This window comes from Camellia sinensis, chromosome 3, assembly GCF_055761805.1.
Source record: "Camellia sinensis isolate YWXY chromosome 3, ASM5576180v1, whole genome shotgun sequence".
NCBI lineage: Eukaryota > Viridiplantae > Streptophyta > Magnoliopsida > Ericales > Theaceae > Camellia > Camellia sinensis.
This window is the reverse complement of record NC_138963.1, coordinates 37,410,059-37,422,881: the sequence shown is the minus strand read 5'-3', so window position 1 is coordinate 37,422,881 and position 12,823 is coordinate 37,410,059. Positions and strand designations below refer to the sequence as shown.

Genomic DNA, 12,823 nt, shown 5'->3' with positions numbered 1-12,823 from the left:
GTCAAATAGTAGACCAATACCACACAAATAAGACTTACCGCACCAGATGGCAGACCAAGGATAGGGGCACGGACAAGGACAATAGCATCCTTTGGAAAAAGGAGTTGCATCAATCCTCTCACGATTATAAAAATGTGTATAGCTAATCTTTAGGCAACAATAGATATAAATCAAAATAAGAAGTTTTATATAAATATATATAATAATAATAATAAATGGTAAATCTCTACATGAGTTTATCTAATTCAGATAACCATTCATCCATAACCAAATACATGGCAAACAAATATAAGTTTACAACTCCTTTCTCATTTCTGATGTCCCGAGCGATTCTTAAATATCCATCATGTCCCCAATTTTTTCCCCACGAGTTTTGAATTACGAAAAATTTTCTTAAATTCTCTTCCCCATAACCAACTATAACAATTGCATGGCAATAAAGTTTTCCACCACTCCATCTATTAAGGTGTTGTCCTTGCTAGCACATTGGAATTTCAGACCATCCATCATGGTTCCTATATTCAAACACAGGTTAAGAGTTTTAAGTAAAAGGAGAAACCCTAAAATATTAAATAAAAAATACAAAATTCTATGAGAAAGAAGATCGAAACTAATATGTCATAGCAAATTGTCTAGGCACTTGTTTTGGACGGGATTGTCCAATTAATGAAAAAGAAGTCAGTCATATTAAAAAAACAATTTTGATATATTTAAGATTTTTATCTAAATATGATAAATACAATAATTAACTGATAAGTTTGCTAATAATTAGTTTTGACAAGTTTAAGTCCACTAATACTACAATTTCAGAAAAATCTTCAATATACAACAGTACCTAGAAAATTCTCTATTGAGTATTCGAAAAATTTATGAAGATGATAGCACTAATCAATTAAGTCCTACATTTTTGCCAAACTAGAAAATTCTTGTGTTCATTGTTTCTTTTTTCTTCAACATTGAAAAAACAAAATGAAAAGTGTTATAATATTTTTCTAGTATGTATTGCTGAAAAGTCAACTTCTAGCACTCATAAAGTAGGTTTTATTCACTCATTGTATTGTAATTTTATATTGGTTATTTTCAAGCACTCCATGCAACATTTGGACACTCAAAAGCGTATAACTAATTATACTAAATCGTTAACCCTTTTTTGCAACAAGAGAGTTTGAGAGAAGCACTTCTATTGCACTAGAAAATTTACATTGCAAGTTGTATGTGAGGCAAATGAATCCTCACTCCTTTTATAGGCAACCTTGGCCTTCTAGTAACAATCTAAAACACTTACTAATTATGATGTATAAAAGCTTCATGGAGCCTTCTACTTTTACAATAAACTCTCTAGAATCTATTCTAGAACATTCTATGAATTATGTACAATATTCTCAAATTCTCTCAAGTATTTTTGGAAACTCTAGTTTCTTTTATTATCCTACAATCTTTTACACCATGTTTGATAAGTTATGAGAGAAAAACAAAAGAAATGATTAGATAAGTTATAAGAAAAAAAAAAAGATTGTAAATTTCTTTCTCTTTTGTTTGGATAGGTAAGAGAAAAAAAGAAAAGAAATGATATTAATTTATGTTCTATCTTGTTTAGTTAAGCTATATAAAAGAAAAGAAATAAAAAGATATTATGCTATATTACCAAATTAACCTTTTATAAGTGTTAGTCTTTTTACTTGTTCTATATCTAAAAGGGTAATTTTATTGATATTATAACAAAATAATATTTGGTTAGTTTTATTTTTCTCTCAATCCCTTCACTTTTAGAGAGATTGAAAATAGAGGTTATGAGAGAAATCATAACGCATTTCTCTCGATTTCTTCTTATTTCTTTTCATTTCTCTCATATTTGATAATCCAAACAAGTGATTAAAATTCTTTTTTCTCCATTAATTTCTTTTCTCTCAAAATCACTCAAATCAAATGAAGTGTCAATTCTCTTCTGAGGAAAACTTTGAATTTTGTATAAGACTCTTTACATGTGATTAAAACCACTTAACACTCTTTACATGTTATTAAAATCACTTATATATTTAACTGTCTAAAATTACTTCTTTCATGTCAAAAAATGCTAATTTTAATGTTCTAAGCGCTTGAGACAGTCAGAATTAAAATGTTTGGGACATTTCTTTTTTATCAACGTAGATAGTACAACAATCTTACATCAATAAAAAAATAAGGGCCATGGAAAATTGATAGTTGGATCTAACTCTTATATGCACCATAAAAAATTCAAAAAAAGAAAAAGAAATAGCTTAAAGAACTTCATATATAATATAAATCTTGTTTGAAAGCTCTAAGAAAAAAAAATCCAAAAATATAAATCTTGTTTGAAAGCTCTAAGAAAAAAAAAAATCCAAAAATATAATTTTATTAAAAATAGATATATAAAATTAAAACTATAACATTTTAACGTTTATACAACAAAACACACAAAGCTTAATGATCATAACTAGCCTCCAATATAGTAGCAATAATTGAATTGTTTGGATCTTTTATTTTGAATTTTGAATTTGTAAATGAATTTTTAAAGAGAAAAGAAAATATGATTGAAATATAAATTAATTTTTTGTCACTTTTCATTTCTATCTAATAATCCATCCCCAAATTCTATATCCAAACACAACCTAAAAGTTTTGAGTCAAAAACCTAATAATTAATATCTAAAAAATAAATAAAAACTAATTTCTTCTAGCAAATTGTTTAGCCTGGACTGGATTGTCCAATCAATAAAAAGAAGGCTGCCATATCCAAAAATCTGATATATTTAAGATTTATATATGTAAATATCTAACAGATAACCAAAAATCAACTTTGATATATTCAAGATATATTATGTAAATATCTAACAGATAAATACAATATAAGTTTTTATAGGAAGTTTGTTAATAATTGGTTTTGACCTATTTAAGTGCTACATTTTTTCCAACAAAAAAATTCTAGTGCTTCTTTGCTTCTCTTTTCTTCAAGATTGAATAATGAAGAGGGTTATAATCTTTTTTCTAATATTTATCACCCAGAGATGTTTTGCTCAAAATTCAAGTTCTAGCATTCATAAGGTAAGGTTTTATTCACTCATTGTATTGTAAGTAATGCAAAAAAATTACTGAATATTTTTTTTTTTTTGTTTTTGGTGTAGCATTACATTGTTTACATGGGTAAACACTCGTTGCCGGATTCCAAAATGGTGATCTCATCTAATCATGAAATGCTGGCGTCGATTGTTGGCAAGTAATTAATATTTCACAATTAATATTTTAAATTAATATTGAATTGAGAGCCAAGAAATTGAAGAGTTTAATTGTTATCGCTAGTATTGATGAAGCACGACAAGCTACAATCCACCATTATCATAAGAGTTTCAGAGGATTCTCGGCCAGGCTGACACCAAAACATGTAGATCAAATTAAGAGTAAGCGTAACTAACATAAACATTAATTACATACATAAATCTGTTTTATCATGAAATTTATGTTGTTTATGTATGTATAGGGTAGGCTTTAAATATCTTTTGATTTCTAATATGTAGTGTAGGATATCCACCAATATACGAACCTATAGGCGATGTCAATATCATATCAATACCAAAATATTGTTTCATTTTACTTTACAAACTATTTGTTGCAGAAATAGATTCCTATGTTTCAATTTTTGAGAGCGAACTATTGGAACTTCACACCACAAGATCATGGGATTTCATGGATGCTACTAGTAATAGCATATTTAGCAAATTCTCAGTACAAGAAAAATATGACAATGTCATCATTGGTCATTTTGACAGTGGTAAGTGCTTTGTTGTAAACATTGCTTCACACCATAAATATACTAATGTTTTGTTTGTTTGTTTTGGCTTCATGTTTTACATATACTAGTGTTTTCATAGTTTAGTAGTAGAGGTAGACATGGCTTACACTATACATAGTTTCCTAAGCCAACTATGAGATCTGAAATGTGGACAAGCTTATCTATATGGTTTGAATATTGTTTAATAATTTTTTTTAATCACATTTCAAAATTAATAAATATATAAATATGTTTATTTCAGTGATTTGGATGCATGTTTTTACATTTTCAAAATTAGGAGTTCAAAGATTCTTTTACAATACTAATAACATATTTTTATTTATTTATTTATTTATTTTTATAGATGGTTACATATTTATGTTTATAAAAATATAAAGTTAAGCAATGTAAAATAACACACATATATCTATAATAAATTATATAATACAATTTGTGGCCTAACCAGGTTAGGTTTAAAACACTATTTTCAAGCCTTAATTTGTTCAAAAAAAATTTTTTTTTTTGATCGGCAAAAGAAAAACTTTATTGATGGAAACACACAAACTTTATTTGTTCAAATATTGATCAAATAGTAAAATTGTCATACAAGCACACTACAAACATACAATCTAAAGTTCCAAGAGTGCATATGATCCTTATATGAAGAGTAGTGTTATACAAATAGAAAATTTATACAAAATTATGTGTCTTATTATGTTCAACATAAGGCCTATTATTATTAACATAATTTACCAATGTGTCACTGTCATATCATCAGTAAATTTTGTATACAAATTCTGGTAAAATAACTTTTTCCTGATATAAATTGTCATTTGTATGTCTAAAATTGATTATTCTCTATGTTTTTACTCACAGGAGTTTGGCCCGAGTCACCTAGTTTCAATCCAGAAGGACTAGGTCCTGTGCCAAGTAGATTTAGGGGAGAGTGTGAAGCAGGGGAGCAATTCTCAGTGTGGAATTGCAATAGGTGAATTACAATTCAAATTGTAATTGTGAATTTTTTTGTATTATCTTTCTCTATGCTTCAATTCCTGAAAGTAATAAAAATTAAAATTAGGTAGAGATTACGGCCACATTTGTTTGGTGGATTAAGTTGAATGTGATTATAAATATAATGGGATTGAGTGAGAAGATTAGTAATGTGATGGTATTAAGTTAGAAACATAAGATAAAATATGTTTGTTTGTGTAGTATTGTGGTGATATTAATTGATTAGGATTAAACCTGTGAAATTACATAATTACGCTTCTTTCATTGTAGAATTATTAAAACTAAGGAACAAAATAGTTTTTTTACCATCAATCCCATAGGATTGATTCTCAAACCCACCTCTCACCCATCTTTGCTAATCCATCCATAGTGGTGGACTACTACTCCAATTGGAGTGTTAATCCCTTACAACTTTTCTAATCGAACATGGTATGATGATACGAGTGATGCTCACCTCACTCATAGTCTAATCCTCCTAACAAATATGTTCTAACTGGCAAAATTTTAAATTTTTTTCTTGCATAGTTTTTCAAATACTCTTGCAATTTAATTAATATGGGTACTAGGAGTCAGACTACAATGAAAAACCAAAAAGTAATATTTATTTATGTTTATGATTATAATTATAAAGGTGAGGATTATCTCCAGTTAATTGGAAGGTACTATTCCGCTTGCAATTCTATTTTAACAATTTGAATAATTCATTTTTTTTATATCCATTGCATAAATTGTTTATTAAAAAATATAATTATATTCATATAATTTTATTATATTTATTTTAAAAAATAAAATTTATATTTTTTAAATTATTTTTATAAACAAATTAATTTAAATTTTTTTTTTAATTTTATAAATGATCCACACAAAACCCTATAATCCAAATTGATATAGTGGATCTGTGTTGGACTCCGAACCTCAACACCACCTCTCAATCCAAGTGTGTACCGAAAAGAATCCCCTCCAAATAATAAACCATAAATCACACAAAATATGAATGGTATCTTAACCAAATTAATACGTGAAATTTTAATGTTTTTTTATTTCATATTTCATGTTTTATGAACTATTTTTATATTTAAGTCAATTATTATTTTTTTATAAATATTTTATTTTTTAAATGTATCTAAAACTTCATTAAAAAAATCAATTAATTTATTAAAAAAATATAAAAATTTTGGAACAAGTGATTGTACCTAATTTTGATCATTGTTATTTTGATCTGTATAATTTTAATTAGTTTGATTTTTATCACAAATTTATAATCTTATCTCAATTTAATCCAATGAATTATTATTAATGTTTTTTTTTTAATTATAGAAAATAGGCAGTTGAGTATTATGTGTAATGCTTTTATAATTATAAACTTGTTTAATTCAACGAGTTAATTTTCACGAACTCAATAACTATTTTCTTCAAAAATTTGATTGAGATTACTAATATGATCAAATTGACATAAAATCTAAACTTAAGAAGATCAAATGCAACTAATTAAAATTAGTGTGATCATACCAATGTAATTTGTGTGTGTGTGTTTTATTTATTTATTTTATTTTAAATGTGGAATAATAATAATGCAGGAAAATAATTGGAGCTCGCTACTATTACCAAGGATACGAGGAAGACAGCGGGCCTCTCGCAGCCAACGGAAACCGGTACTTCCTGTCACCACGAGACGATTTCGGTCACGGCAGTCACACCGCTTCAACAGCCGCCGGTTCCCTAGTAAACTCCTACAAAATCCCAAACGTGTTGGAAACTCAGACCGCACGTGGTGGATCCCCGAACGCCCGCTTAGCAGTGTACAAGGTTTGCTGGTTCAACCTCTGTAGCTCCGCCGACGTTTTCAAGGCCTTCGACGACGCGATTGACGATAACGTCGACATCATCACTATCTCGGCTGGTCCGAAATTCGACAAGTCGTCGATGAAGAAGTATAGCTATGTTGAAGATATGTTCACTGTCGGAGCTTTTCATGCGTTTATGAGGGGAATTTTAACGTGTGCGAGTGCTGGGAATCTGGGAGAGTTTGGGGCGTCGTCTGTTGTGAATTCGGCTCCTTGGGTTGTTACTGTGGGGGCTAGTTATGATGATCGGAATTTCCCTACCCTAGTTGAACTTGGCAATGGAGTTACTTTGGAGGTATGTTTGATTCTAATTTTTTTTTTTAATTTAATTTTTTACAAATTGAGTTTTTTATTTTTAATTATTTTTTTAATATTTTAAGTAATTTTTAGGTACAATTAACCTAAATGTAATATTTATATTAAAAAAAATTTATAAATTTATAAATACACAAGAATATGTATTGCCGTAGTTTTGAAAATTACATATCGTCGCTTGAAAATTTAAATTTTATAATAAATAATTCATTTTATTAATAAATCATTAAGTCAAATTAATAATTTTTAATGATATTAGAAATTTATTTAATTAATAATTCCGGTAATAGAAGAACAATTAAGAATTTCATTTTTTCGATTAATTCTGTTAAATAAAAAATTTCAACAAGGAGATATTTGTAATTTTTCAAATTATAGGAGGCATTCTGTATTTTAACAAATTTCATAGGGGTGTATTTGTAATTTACTCAAAAGAAATATAACAAAAAATAATTTTTATGGCCAATAAAAAAAAAATCTATTTAAACAGAAAATATTTTCACTTTTAAAAGGTGTAAAACATTTGCTGAACTAAATCACCACACTATGACTGCCACTATCACCTCCCCACCATGGTCACCGTCACCATCGCCATCCCTACCTCCACCTTTATTCCACCAAGATGGCCAAATATAAAAATATATTTTATGTCCAAACAAATAGAGTGTTAATGTAAATCCCTTCAGTTTGTTATTTCTATATGGTTTAATTTGACTTTGATCACTTAAATTATGCTATATTTTTTTAAAATCTATTAAGTTTTAAAATTTTGTTTATTTTAATTTATGTGATCTAATTGAATCCAATTGTACAAATAAAGTAACAATCGAAACTTGATTTGATGAGTAAAGTGTTCATTTTGTACAAGGAAAAAACTAGAGGCTCCAAATGTTCTAGCAAATGCTCACCCGTGCCTATGGATTTCACACCCATGGGATGTATGGTTGGTGGTTCCTAATTTGATTAGTGATATTGAAATTTGTAGGGATTTTCAATCAACAGTAACCAAATAAATGATTTTACTGGGCTTATTGCTGCTATTTCTGCAGCAATGTTCGGTGTTCCAATAGAAGCAGCAAGGTTTGTTGATCATGCACCAACTCTATTATATGCACAAAATTCGATTATAAAATTAGACACAATCTTTCTATAAATATTTGATTCTGTAATCAAATTTTTGTGCACTCAAGATTTTTCTTCATGCATACCTCTTATCAATTTGGATTCGGGGTGTATTTTCACAATTCGCATTTTTAATTGAAACACAAATTTTTTAAATATTATATTTATTTATTTATCATATGATATGACAACTTTCGGGTTTTATTGAGATCAATAATTTAAGAAATGATTTATGAAAGAAATAAAAAAAGGGAACTGAAAAGTAAATGAAATAATCTTTCACTTTTTTGTTCCCTTTTTTTGTTTTCCACACAAACTTTTTCTCAAATCTTTGATTCAAACAAAACCTTAGCACAATAAATTCAGCATAAATTCCATATTAATATTCAACAATTATGAATTTACCACATTAAATAAATAAAATAAAATATAAAAATGTATTATCTGTAACATATTGTAAAGGGTAAATTACACTTTTTAACCATTATAGTTTGACTCAAATTTTATTTTAATCCATATTATTTCAAATTGAACAATTTGATCCTTACCTTTAAGTGTAGTTTTAATTTAGTCCTTCCTTTTGAATTGAAAGTTAAAATTAACGATTTCATGACATTTTTTCAGGTATTGCAAAAGAAATGCACTTGATAGTGAATTGATTGAAGGGAAGATTGTGATATGTACAATGGAGAGCTGGGACGATGACACGGCAGACATGGCAAGCGTGGTAAGTGATGGAGGTGGAGTTGGGATGATAGTTATCGATCCAAATGATCAAAAACCTACTGATGACTATGACATCCATGTCTCTGTCATTAATTCACAAGAAGCTAAAACGCTTCACAATTACCTCATTTCAACAAGGTGAGTCCTTCTGACCTATATGACTACCAAAATGCTACTCTCTCCGTTCTAAATTGTTTTTTTGGACCGGACAATGAGAACTTAAGAATAATATATTCTCATATTAAAATTTTAAAAAAAATAATAATAATAATTCACCAATTAAAAGATCTCATTAAGTATTTTGAAATTCACAAATTAAAAATTGAGCATGTAAAGCTCTGCCAAACAGATTATATAGAATTCATTCTTAAATTGCTATTTATTTATTCATTTATTTATATTTTTTATTTTTGAATTTGTACATCTATGTTCTAATAGTACTCAAATATTTGTAGAGAGCCCGTTGCAAGGATAGCACAGACGAGGGCACTTTTCAACTCAAAACCAGCTCCAAGGATGGCACATTTGTCTTCAAAAGGACCAGACAGATTGACACCAGAAATAATCAAAGTAGGTTTCTCCTAATTCAATTTGACACATCAATGTCACATGAAGTATCTCAATACTTATGTTATGCCTTGAGTTTGTTTTTCTTGGATCAAATTATCACCAATTGTTCATTACTTCCTCCGGTTGAATTTTCTATTGGGTTGTGGATTGAATTTTTTTTTTAAATATATAGAGAGCCCCATGTTAGGGCTCCTCCACCTAGGAAATCAAAGTGAAATCTCAAGAAAAGATATAGAATCCAATGGTATAATTTACCCATAACTTTTTATTATAAAGTTATACTATTATTGAAATTTGGAGACTTCATTATGATTATCGTGTGTTTACACTAATAAAAATTGTGGATGTAGCCTGACATAACAGCCCCAGGAATGAACATATTAGCAGCTTGGCATGCAATGAATTATGAAAATTGGGATTATCCTAGTTTCAATTTTGATAGCGGCACTTCCATGTCTTGTCCTCATGTTGCTGGTGTTGCTGCTATGATCAAAGCCCTTCACCCCACTTGGAGCCCTGCAGAAATCAAATCTGCACTCATGACTTCAGGTTATATTTGTCCTTCTAGTTTACCTGCATGATATACATTACACTATTAGTCCTTATAGTTTAAACGAAATGTCATTTTTACTTTGAACCTCATACTTTCAGTTTTGTTGTAATGTTGTCTCTCTATTATGTGTCATTAGCATGTTGATCAAAATCATGCGTCGTTAACATTTTGATAGAAAAAATATCAAATGCAAAATTAGAGGGACCAAAGTGGAATTCAAAATAAATTATAAGAGCCATTAGTGTAATTTATTCATTGCATCAATATTCCCCATAGGTTATTTTGAATTCCACTTTGGTCCCTTTATGCTGTGTTTGGTTGAGGGATTTAAAGAGGGATTTGGAATGGGAAAGAGAAAAGATGTGTAAAACTAGGTGAAATGTAGGTATATTTTATTCACATTTCATCTAACTTTTCCATTTTCCTTTCCAAATCCCTCCTAAAATTCTCGAACCAAACACAGCGTTAGCTTAGCATGTAGTCTTTTTTTTGTTTAAATTCTTACAATAAGTGATAGAGGGATTACATTGCAACAAAATTGAAATAGTAGAGTTCAAATTGTTCAAATTGAAACTACGGAGATCAAAGAGAAATTCCACTCAAATTAGTGGGATCAGTGATGTAATTCACTCAAAATACTCTTTTGTCCAAGTTCAACTCAAAATGTAGAGAGATTTTACTCGAGTCCAACCTATGCTCAAGATCTAGCCCCAGCTTGTTTGTCCAAATTCGAACTCAAGTTCATCTCATAGAATTCAGATTAGACTCCACGGATTAATGTATTGTACTTTCTGAAAATAATAAAAGAAAATTGTCAAAAAAATATAAACATTTAGCATAATATTGATTTGAGTTATGTGTATAGAGAAAGTAAAATATTACATTGCATTTTTATATGTATATTTCATGGTAGAATTTGCTTTATTTGATTTTAAATTTTAATTTGGATTGGCAAATTTTGGTTTGACCTTGCCCAAATTTAAAAATTATACTCTCCAAATTGTTAAATTTTACGGACTGAATGTGGGTTGCTCGGGTTATAGATTTCTTTCCATCTATTGTATTGACATTTCTATCCCTTTGACGCAGCTTTACAACTTGACAATACTGGAAAACCCATACAATCTAGCACCGGTGGTTCAGCCACACCATTTGAGTTAGGATCGGGTCACTTGTATCCGAACGCTGCACTTGATCCAGGTCTTGTTTATGACATGAATGCCGAAGACATTTTCATGTTTGTATGCAACAAAGGCATAACACAAGACCTACTTCAAAAGCTCTTCGGAACAATGTTGTTCTGCCCCTTCCCGCCACTTCCTGCTTACAATCTCAACCTTCCATCAATTGGAATTAACAATTTGGTCGGCAAAACAACGGTGTCAAGGAAGGTCACATACCGTGGACAAAACAGAGACCCCATGGTTTTCCAAGTTCAAATTGAGCATCCTAGAGGCATCGACATTGAAGTGAATCCAAGTGTTTTGGACTTCTCAAATGGCCAGCAAACCCTAACTTTCAGCGTCGATGTTTCAGTCAGGAAACCTTTGGGGAGGTTTGTTTTTGGAAGCATTACTTGGTTTAACGAAGTTCATAGGGTTAGGAGTCCTATTGCCATTAAAGCTATGTGAAAAAAAAAAAGGCTTTAAAACTAGGTTAGTTTTGTTGAAGTTTTAGCAATCTGCTAGTTTGGGAAATAGATTGTTTTCTCCTTTTGTGATTATTTTTTAGGTTTTGCAATTAGTTTCTTGTTTTTGAAGATGTTTGAGAATAAAGAGTTCCTAGATAGTGATTTTGTTTCGTTTTGTTTCCTTCTATATATGTTCATTGATTTTGTTTTCATTAGCAAGTGAAGGTGTGGAAAAAAAATAAAATGGACCTCCTAAGTCAACATGCGAAAAGTTATATATTTTTGAATCAATTACTCTTCAGACTAACACAAAATTAATATGTTAATTCATAAGACTTTTTGATACCCAAAATGTTTCGACCCCCTCTTTTCAATTATTTTGAGTTTGGTTAGTCACTGTTGTGACCTCTAGCTAACCACCAATGAACTTCTATTGGTCAATCATCACCGTCTCTGGCCAATTGCTGATGAGTTTTAACCAGTTTTTTTTTTTACTCTCCGATGATTGACCACCAATAAGCTTCAACCACCTTTTTTTAACCTTAGGATGATCGGCTGGTCATCGATGAATTCTCCGACCAACCACCAACAAGCTCCAATCACCTTTTTGTGATCCTTCATTGAGCTCTAGTTTCTTATTATCGTAACCTTCTCCAAGCAACCTTCCCAAAAGTCTACGCTAAAGAATGAGTGTGATCTTGGGCCATCATAGAAACATAGATAGGGTCAACGACAGAACAAACAACGAAACTTTACGACAGCTTTTTCGTACACATTCACTTGCATCACATACACAAGTGCTCTTTGAACCGTGCAATAAGGTCACCCATGACACGGCTCTCCCACTTGAGTCAGCTTAGCCCCAGGCCATGCTATTCAATAATATTGAAAAAATGATAGCGTAACGTAACAACTAGTATTAAAAGCAAGTCACCTTTTGAGGGAGGGGGGGGGGAAGCATTTCAATAGGAGCCCTACCTCCCTCTTTATAACCTCATCACTTTAATTCAAGCGCAAACCCATTTCTTAGTCACCAGGCAGAGCGCACCTTTGGTACTTCAATAGGGCGAGCTGTTTGAAAACTTTCGTTTGGTAGGGCGACAAAAGGCTACTTTAATCTAGGAAACAATCAGAACCTCGAGGGGGTCGCCTTTGGAAGCGTTCGCCGATAACCAAAACATATCGTTCTCGCACCCACTTTGGTACTTTGTTTATAGCTTTTTTAGGTTATGCAATACAATAGAAAGGGGGTTTGCGCTTGAATTG

The 12,823-nt window shown here is 30.3% G+C and overlaps 1 protein-coding gene across 1 annotated transcript; it reads left to right on the top strand.

The window, feature by feature from the left end:
• Positions 1–2,981: 2,981 nt before the first annotated feature.
• Positions 2,982–11,558, top strand: LOC114317254 (subtilisin-like serine-protease S). Its single transcript, XM_082917948.1, has 12 exons — positions 2,982–3,062; positions 3,143–3,234; positions 3,318–3,415; positions 3,631–3,786; positions 4,663–4,774; positions 5,364–5,456; positions 6,375–6,984; positions 7,942–8,036; positions 8,703–8,942; positions 9,260–9,374; positions 9,725–9,923; positions 11,017–11,558. Exons 1-12 carry the CDS (start codon positions 2,982–2,984, stop codon positions 11,556–11,558), a joined length of 2,433 nt encoding a protein of 810 aa, XP_082774074.1.
• Positions 11,559–12,823: the final 1,265 nt, after the last annotated feature.

What these genes read in the sequence shown, in the direction of transcription:
- LOC114317254 (XM_082917948.1), top strand. Translation starts at nt 2,982, where the DNA reads ATGAAGAGGGTTATAATCTTTTTTCTAATATTTATCACCCAGAGATGT. An exon ending in ACATGTAGATCAAATTAAGA is followed by an intron (nt 3,416 to 3,630) that starts GTAAGCGTAACT and finishes TATTTGTTGCAG; the next exon opens with AAATAGATTCCTATGTTTCA. An exon ending in CATTGGTCATTTTGACAGTG is followed by an intron (nt 3,787 to 4,662) that starts GTAAGTGCTTTG and finishes TTTTACTCACAG; the next exon opens with GAGTTTGGCCCGAGTCACCT.